The 10052-nt window shown below is 40.0% G+C and overlaps 1 protein-coding gene across 1 annotated transcript in view; it reads right to left on the reverse strand.

Annotated features, from left to right (window-relative positions):
• MAP3K1 (mitogen-activated protein kinase kinase kinase 1) overlaps positions 1 to 10052 on the reverse strand; it is a 104934-nt gene that overhangs the window by 65880 nt on the left and 29002 nt on the right. The window contains exon 4 of the mRNA XM_024765376.1: positions 9829 to 10044. Coding sequence (XP_024621144.1) covers positions 9829 to 10044 — 216 coding nt within the window. The remainder of the gene's footprint in view (positions 1 to 9828; positions 10045 to 10052) is intronic.

Genomic DNA, 10052 nt, shown 5'->3' on the forward strand with positions numbered 1-10052 from the left:
GGGGGAGGGAGGAGAGGAGGGGGGAGGGAGGAAGGAAGGAAGGGATTGAAATTTGAAGGAATATTTAAAGCTTCTTTATAGAAAAATACTATAATTGAAATTCATCACACAAAAGTAGAAGAAAACAATCCCAATAAATGTCAGAGCTAATATTCTAACATACAAAGGATGCTTAAAAATCAATAAGAAAAAACAATTCTCTCCCATGTGTGAAAGGAAATACACAAAAGAAGTAGGAAATTGTTAATAAACACAAGTTGTACTATGATGCTAAAAAGCTAAGAAATGCAAATTAAAATAAGAAAACATCTTTCATCCACCACATTGGCAAAAATGAAAGATTGATAATATCCAACGCTGGCAAGAATGTGGGGCAATGCGCACTCTGACCATGAGAAAAATGTAAACTGGCAGTGTTTTACAGGGCAATTTGGCTATATGATAAAATTTTTAAATATACATGTCCTTTGACTCAGCAATTTCACTTCTGAATATTTATTTTACAAAATCAAATGCACAAACATATGAAAATGTAGGTACAATGGTAGTCACTACAGCTCAATATAACAAAACAATATAAATGTCTAAAAATAGGAAACTGGTTAATGAGACAGGCAAATGATAGAATGCTATGCAGTCACGGAAAATGACAGCTCTATGTTCATCATTAAGATAACGAACAAAATACTATTAAGAAAAAAGCAAACTATATAGCAGTCTACATAATACTGTTCTTTTGTTAAAAGATAAATAAATTAAAAAAATGAATTTTTCTGTTGCTTTCAAAAGGACTGTCTAATCATTTTATTAATGAAGTTTAATTCTATAAATTCTGAATCCCAGAGAAATCATAAGGACCTTGTATAACAGTGTGGAGGTGCCAGTGTACCAGAATAATTGAAATATATTTTCAAAATTCAAAATAAATTTATATTAAGACACTAAACCTTCTCCAGGAATATTAACATCTACATTAATATGTCACATCTTTTTTAAAATCTAAGGTTCAGTGAAAATAATTTGATTTATTACCCAAGAAGAATTTAAGAATACCAATAAAATCCAGACCATAAATAACAGGTAGAGCCAATTAATTATTTTGAAAGAGAAAAAAGGAATTGTGAAATGTCTTTTTCAAAACACTGAGCATCTTACGAGCATGTGAACATCAAGAATCCTTTCACAAGTAGCCATCTTATTAAACCAAAGTCCTTGCAGTAATTAAATAACTTGGTCAACATTGCAAAGCTGGCGCTTACAGCCTGACTTCTCAAAGTCTAGCTAGGAGAAAGGGCAGTACATACTGGTGGTGGTGATTAACTATCAAGCATTTTTTAAAAATTGCAGGATATAAAATGACTCAGGCCAACAAATAAAGCAAAACGATTTTCCCACAAAGCCAATCCACAAGACATTTGTAATGAGCAGCATCCAATTTCATGTAATTCCAAACAGCACTGTATTTATTCAGCATCATCAAGGCTACAGGACGACCCCTTCCAGATAATTTAGATGTTTACCACTCAGGATCAAAATACTTTCTAAAACTATAAACACAACAACCTTGCAATAATGAGCCACAGTAATCAGCATTACAAAAAACAAAGCCAATCACATAACCTTGATCACTCTCATTTTACAAATAAGGAAGCTGATGCCCAAAAAGTAATGTTGGAAAGTGCTGTGATTTAATAAATTTATAATCTTAGAGGCAATCCAGGTATGTGGAACCTAACGTTCAAACACCAGGTGGCCCCAACTGCAATGTTTTAACGTCCTCTTATCTCTCCCTTTCTCCTCCCTTCTCTCTCCTCACCTGTCAGGTCTTTGCTTATATGCTGCCTTCAGGGAACCTGTCTCTTGCTCACACTACTCGCCTTCTAATTGGCTGCTTTTAATTGCTGCATGTTAGGGACACCAAATGGACAAGACTGCAAGAATAATAACTTAAATAAATGTCAGTGAATTCTGAGTGAATGCCCTTGGAACTCTTCTATGTGTAAAATCAAAGAACTTCAAAGTGCAGATTTTGTTACAGGCCCTTTGGCAGCTCAGAGCCTTTTTTACTTACTTCTTAGTGCTAAACCATGTTCTAGATAAGGGAGGCTGCCAGGTTTAGTTACCACCGGTAAATCGTTTTCTGTTACGTGGGTTCTTGGCTCCTGAAATCTCATATAGTACTTGTCTAGCAAACCTCTTCTTTAATGCAAATGTGAACTATTTATCCCAAGTTGAATTATCATCAATAACAAATTAAATTTTGGATGAAGCAGGGTTATTGACACAAAAATCCTAAAAGTGGTACCCTAAGTTTAGATGACACTGAGAACTCGGAAGAAGGAATCATTATATTAATGCATAACACCTTCAGGTGTATATTTATTCATATATATGCACACACGTGAGCCCACACATATACTCTCTCTCTCAACTCCCTGGTAAGAGCAGGAGAACTAAATACACATAGCAAACACTTCTTCCTACAGCATATAATCATGCAATATAGCTATTTCCTCTGTACCACATTAAGCTGTCCTACTTCACCTGAGGCACTTGGTGTGTTTAATAGTCCAGATACGGCCTAATGAATCTATCACAAACCGACAAGGCTTTTGCCATTTAACCCCGTCTTAGCTAGGTCCCAGACTACATCTGACAAAGGGGAAGAACAGATAATCCATAGACTAGGTTGAACTTGCCATGTCATTATTACCCTCATCCATTTAGTCAACAAATATTTATCGAGGGTCTACTCTGTGCCAGGCATTTTGCTAGGTGCTGGGTTGCTACCAGCCAAAGGCTCTGCCCACTCAGATTTTACAGTCTTCCAGGGAAGGCAGCCATTCACCAAATGACATAACAAATATAAAATCACAACACTGACAGTAGGGACACTGAGCTACAAAGCCAGTCTGGGAGATCAGGGAAGGAAGGCTTCCCTGAGGAAGCATCAGTGAGCTAAACCCTGAACACTGAGGAGCTGGCTTGGGACTAGGCAAAGTGCTCCTGGCAGGGGGCGCATGCGGTGCGTGCAAAGGCCCTATGGCAGGAGGTGGTGTGCTGAGTCTGAGGAAGTTACAGCAATCCTGCAGAGAACAAGGGCGAGCGTGATCAGAGATGGGCCTGGAGAGGCAGTCACAGGCTAAACCAGGCAGGGACTCTGTGGGGCATGGGAAGGATCCTGTGGTCTTTATCCAAATGGAAAGCATTTGAAAGTTTCAAAATTCAATTTAATTTACTTTTCTAGAGGAAAATTGTTATAATAAGATTTACATTGTAAAATGATCCCTCTGGCCACGTAATGTGGAGAACCAACTGGAAGAGAGAAAGTAGGAGAGAGTGGGCAAGTTAGAAGGCTACTTACTATTACATTAGTCCAAATGAGAGATCACGGAAGGTGGACTAGGGATGTGATAATAGATGAAATCACCTGAAGACCAGAAGTTGTCAAGGACAACCCTAGGTTCTGGTTCTGCCATTTCATGAGCAGGGAATGTATTAGTAGGGCAAGGTACAGGGAAAATCCTAAATTTGGTTTTAGATATCTGAGTATGGATGTGTCATGTAGACAGGTGTGGCATTTAGGAGAGATCATGGCTAGGAAAATAAACTCTGCAATCATTCATGAATGGCCAAAAATTGATCTAAATGCATTAATGAGCCTGGGGTGGGGGTGGAAGACAGGGAATGACAGAAGGCCTGGGCCTGAGTGTGTTCTAATATTAATGTTCAAGAAGATGAGGAGAAGCCATTCAGGAAGGGTTGCCACAGGGTTAAGAAGAAAATCAGCAGGGCTTACCTATCAGCCCAAATAACTAGACACTCAAATACCAGAAACTCAATTTTCTCAATATCTGACAGTTTATACATGGCTCCAATTATTTTGTAACTACACTTAGTTATTGAACTAATTACTGTTTGGTTTACAGTATATAAAATTGGTCATTATTATTAACTACTGCTTGCTAAATACCAACTACTGCTACAAAATACCAAGCAATGCACAAAAACTCATAAGAAATAGTTCCTGCCTTCAAAACCTGCCTCAAGATAGATTATGATTAAAATCACATCACATCACAGTAAGTCATGAGTTAGTGTATCTTCTTATACACTTACGTAAAAATAACCACTTTGGGAAAACGAATTCATCCCAACACTCATGGGCATCCAATATTCATGGGTGCTAGACATTAGCCTAGGTGCTGAGCAATGACAAAGAATAAGACAGAGCTCCTTGTCTGTCAGCAGTCGATATTTAGTATTCAGAATGCTGTAAGACCAGTCTGAAGATTATTTGATGCTATATCAGTCAAATGGCTATTTAGCAATAAAGAAAGGTAATAATCACATCTTATCTGTCAAGAGTACCACCTCCACCCACCGCCCAGTATCTACCCTCTCCTTGCTCCGCATATACTCATCATCATCATGCTTACATGTGATAAACTTAGTAAACACGCTAACTACAGCACTGTGTGAGCTCCAGGCACTTCCTCCAGTCTTCAAGAAGTCTGACTGTCTCGTTAATAATTCCCAGGTGACAGACTGTACTTACAGAAACACACGCTTGGTGGGTCTTAAGAACTTGAAGAGTTCTTGGCAGTCTACAACATCTCAATCTATTAAACCAAAACTAACCAGACTAGTATTTCAAAGGACTCAATCACTAACAGTACAGAGCTCCTCTCCATACCAAACATACCTAAACCAACCATGATATGTCATAGAGTAAATGAAGACAAGGATATCTTCTTGATTATCTTACATCCTAGAGCATATTTTACATTTCCCAATGTTGTTTTCTTAACTAGCAGAGTTGCTGTTACTAATAATAAAGTCTGAATTCTAAAGCCAGCATTGGTAGATACTCGGTTTCTTGCTCCTATACCCCCATTTTAATTTTCTCTTTCAAGAAAGAAAAAAATCATGTCTGAACTTGCAGTTCCATACATATACCTCCTAAGAGTAGGCAGAAATAGTTTGAAACTAATCTGTATCTGAATTCCTGTTGCCATTGCTGTGGAAATGGAAAAGCTACAGCATATATCTGTCCTAAGAAAAGGTAAAGAGACCAAAGGGAAAGAGCAAAAACTAGCAGACCAAATGTACAAGCAGAAAGCAGAACAAAGCTACCACCCTTAACTACAAACCTAGAAGGTCAATTAATTCCTCAGAAAGTTAGTGAGGAACTACTGTATTCACTGAAGGAATACAGTGTGGAATGTCATGGGTGAGATTCACAGCACTACTCTTTAACCTGGATGCCCCTCTCTATTCCTCTCTCTCTTACAACGCTTAACATGGTAGTGTGAAACATGTTCATGCTACAATCTGCCAACAGAAATAGAGGCTGTGCGTTGATGATATTTTTCTCTACCACCCAGAACATCACCTTGCAGAGGTCCATAAATGTTGGATGCATGAAATCTAAAACAAGTACAAAGGGATAGGGTCTGGCTGTATATACTGCAACAGCTCGTCTCCATGTGTGATGATTAAAAATAAATGTGATATTATTTCAGCTTCTTTATTTCCTTCCACTTACGATGTAAACAGCACAAATCAAGGAACCTAAAAAACACTCAACACTAATCAATTATTCTCCCTGCCTAACATGATACGGTGATCTAAGCACAGCTTACTTGTATTACATGGATGAGGCCAGGTTACAGAAAGCTATGCGTTACATACACATCAGGAGACAAATGTATTAGCAATGGCACTGGGTAGAAACCTATCAATTGCTTATTGACTCTTGAAGAACAACTTTCTCCTTCAAAATCATTAGTTAATCTGATTATTAACTTGAAAAAGAAAATGGAGACGTTAGAGAGTGGTGAAAAGAAATGGACTGTGGAGTGGGACTAACTTGGGTTTGAATCCTAGCCTGTCTTCTAGTTGTGTGATAATGGGGCTTTAGCATTGCACATGAGTTTCCACCTCTTGAAAACAGAAACTACAATGCACTGGAAGGCTGCAGCGATGATGAAATGAGATAATATATATAACTTGCCTGACACACAGAAGGCAAAAAAAGTGACTATATAAAAGGTATCTAAATACATCTCTATGCTCAATGAACATGTTTAGCCACAGCAAAAAACCTCTTATATTCTTGCAATAAGAACACCCAACTCACCTCACTGCTTTGCAATGAGCATTTGTAAATGAACATTTAATTCTGTTCCTGATTATTTCCTTCGTGTTTAAAAATGTTCTTAAATTATTTCTTAAAAACAACTTGGGTTGATTCCTAATGCTGCACATTTCCTCACATTAATCTTTTACCCGTTTACATTCTAAAGTAGCTCTAATTTTTGACTCAGGATATAAAAGGAGGCCAAGACTGAAGAAAACAACCAAGTCTAAGGAATATACTTGGTATATCTGATATAGCAAGGCATTTCAAGGTTAGAAGTGCAATATACTGCAGCTCTTAAGTAGCCTCTGGAGACTATTACTTTTCCATGCCACGTTCTCCTATTGCCTTCTTCTTAAAGAAATAACTCTCAACCCAAGAAAATTGGGTACAAAATGCAAAAGTTGTGCCTTCTAACTCAGAGCACTTCTGAATGCCCTACATTTTTCCTCAGGGGAATCCACTCCCCATTAACTGCCTTGCCACCCCATCATTTCTTCTTCTGGAATGCTCACAGCAACTGTCAAGGGCTGATCAGCAGACAGCCTAGGCAAGCTGTAGCTGGTTCTTCTGTTCTTGTTGAAAGCAAAGAACACTCCTTTCATTCCATATTTTGGAATCTTTATGTCAAAAAGTCCGCGACCATTTCTAAAACATGCAACATATGCTTGAGGTGCTACAGGAGATGTGAAAGAATATAAATGAACAGAGCTACTTCCTGTTTTTTGTATCTAACAAAATGGAGTTATTATAGTGTATTGGGGATAATATATTAAGGAATGTTGGTTAACCAGTTACCCTTGCCAAAATCAGATATGAAAAGACAACAAAAGTTGGCAACAATTCTAGTTCTGATATTTCTTTTTCAGAATTATATTTAATAAGGTTAGTCTTTGAAGAATGCATTAATTTCCTTACCTAATTTAAAACAGAACTTGGAGACAATTCATAATTACAAAACTTACAAATTCATGTAAGACTAACTTATGTAACTACCTCTATTGTTTTATAAAATCACCAACTTAACTTTTTTAAAAACTTATTTTTAGGTAATAATGTTCCTATACCTCCTCTAGTAAAAATTCACTAAGTTATATTTACAGTCTAGCAGCTTCTAAAAGGAAGTGAAAGCTGAGGGCTCTATGAGGATATAAAAGCAGCCTATGAAATAGCTTTAGTTTTACACAAAACTAACATTAACAAGTACAGCATATCTTGTTCTTTCATGGGGCCAGCAAATTGATAGTTGTTTTTTTTTAAGTTACAAAAATAGAATGGAGTAATTATATCTACCAACTCACAATAGCCTGTTCAATGGAGAGTAACACTGTAATTTCTCTTCAAAGACCGTAAATAGGAAGAAAATGCCCCTAATTCTGCAATATAAGGAAAAATCCCAAACCCTTGGGCGCCACTTACAGGCAAAAAACTTCCACTGATTTCAGTTACTAACCTGTAAAAGAGGAATGTACTTAAAATCTTTTGTTTTAATATGAGTATTCTTTATATAACTTATACTACAAAAATGTATTTTCTACAATTTAAATTACTACATCCGAAGATCAAAAACTGGAGGAAATTATGAAATTAAAAATCTCACAGAATTCTCTTTAAAAGAATACAATAAGTCTTTAAACAGAAGGGGTCTCCAGACCTATAGTACCACTGAAACAAAAATATTTCAAAATCTCAATGTTAGATTTTCCTCCTGAAAGTATGAATGCAACTACTGTCAAAAAACTAAAGTTCAACTGAGATTTTACTAACTGCTTACAATCAAAGTGTTTATACCAATAGAATCAAATGAATTTCAACCCCATTAACAAGGAAATTGTAAAAAAAAAAAAAAATCACTATTTCAAGAGGAGAGGGAATCAACATTTTACTATAAATGAAATGTTTAGGTATAAGATTTGGGATGAACAAACAGCATTCTGGCTAGTGACATTCATTTTAAAAAATGATTATGCTGATTAGCCCATAATTTCATATACTGTGCAATTATTATCCACCCCTTAAACAAAGAGGGGGGGAAAAAACCTAGGTTACAAAATGCAAAAATTAAGCATGGATTACTCAGTACCTGAATTCTATCTGCTTACACCTTCATCCTCTTATTTTGTGTGGAGACAACACTAAACAACATCTATATGTTGATTTTACAGTAGTTCCTCTTCTGCTATATTCAATAGCTCATTAAGATGACTAGAATGCTGACACTTGCTAAACTACTGTATCCAAATATTCGGTCTCATGAGAACAGACAAAATTAATCTCTCAAATTTTGGGTTTAATATTTTTATCTGGAGCTCACTTGTAGTAACAATTGCCTACAACGAATTATCCTAGTCAAGTTTTAATCCAATCTTCCCAGGAGCAGTAGTGTAGAGGAATAACCCTGTAAGACTAAGTTACATGGACAAGAGCACACAGAAAACTACCACAGTCACAAATCTTTCCTATCAATACTGCCATGGCACAGTGCTGACCATATTTTTAGTTGGTTTTTTGGGGGGAGGGTTTGAGGCGGGGAGAGGGAAACGGGAAACTTCCAAGGAATCAACGAACTGTGGTTTTAAACAATCAAGTTCCCCCCAAAATCACTTTAGATAATTAACCAAAGCCAATGAGTCCTGCTGTCAAATTCGTTTCACAAGGGAAACAAACCTAAGGCAGTCTTTAAAATACTCAGAATAAAGGTCAGGAAACCCTATAGGGAAACGGGTGACAATCACAAAAACATTTCCAGCAACTCAAAATACCTCTCAAACTTGTGCTTTGCATACACTAGTCAGATTCTTTTAAAACAAGGATGATGGCTGTCACAGTCAAAAGAACTTCCTTAAACATAAAAATTTCCAGTTGCCAAAAAGGGTCAGGCCAGGAACGGCTGGTCTGAGTTACCTTACAAACACCGTAGCGCACAGGCAGTACGGCTCTTACGGAGCCGGAGCCACAGCACTGTGTCCCCTGGAAGCCGGCAGTCGGCGGCGGCCCGCGCAGCTGCACGGAGCAGGAAGTACCGCACCCGCGCCGCGGTCCCCAACCACGCCGGAGAGGCTGCGGGGAGCAGTCACCACCGCTTTGAAACTGAATGGCTGACACATCCGGTCCTGGCTCTTACACCACTCCGCCAAATACAAACCTCAAAAGCCAAATTCAAACTCCAAACAGAAGTCACTCAAGTCCTAGTGGTGCAGTCTTCATTCCCAAGGAAATTGGGGGACGCAATCAGAAAACCCCACGTCCTAAAAGACCGCAAGCCCCCGAGCATTTGCAGCCGGTCAGCCCACACCGCTTTGACAGACGTTACGGAGCCGTCCACCCGGAGCCCCCTGCGGCCGCGCTCCGGGTGCGCAGCCTTCGTCCCAGCCCGGCCCCCGGTACCTGCCGAGAGACTCTGCCTGTCACAGCCGCGGGGACCCCACTGCTTTCTCCGCCGCGCTCCGGCCCCCCCACCCCCGGCCTCGGGCAGGGCTCCCCACCTACCCCGCCCACCTACACCGCCCGCCCGCAGGGTCGGGCCTCACCCCGGCGCCCCCGAGGACTCTCGTCCGGGGTCGCCGCCGCTGCACGGCTGCCCGCCTCCCAACCCGACACGGAGGGCAACGCCAGGGTGCCGCTCCGGGGCTCCTCGGAGAGCTCCGATTCCGGGAGCCCCCAAAAGCCAGCCCGGGCCCCCACACCTTATCTCAACTGGTACCCGCAGCGCGGATCGCACGCCTGTCACATGTCTGCAAACAATAACAAACTCTCCCGCATGTCCCCGCCCCGGGCCCCCGTCCCGTCCCGTACCCCAGGCCAGGTCCGGGGCGCCGCCCGACGCCGGAAGGGTCAAAGGGGGTGCCCGAGGGCTCCCGGCGAGCGGCGTGCAGCCTTGCTGCACGGAGCCCCGGGACGCCCTGCACAG

Source organism: Neophocaena asiaeorientalis, unplaced genomic scaffold (genome assembly GCF_003031525.2).
Source record: "Neophocaena asiaeorientalis asiaeorientalis breed wild unplaced genomic scaffold, Neophocaena_asiaeorientalis_V1.1 scaffold198, whole genome shotgun sequence".
Taxonomy (NCBI): domain Eukaryota; kingdom Metazoa; phylum Chordata; class Mammalia; order Artiodactyla; family Phocoenidae; genus Neophocaena; species Neophocaena asiaeorientalis.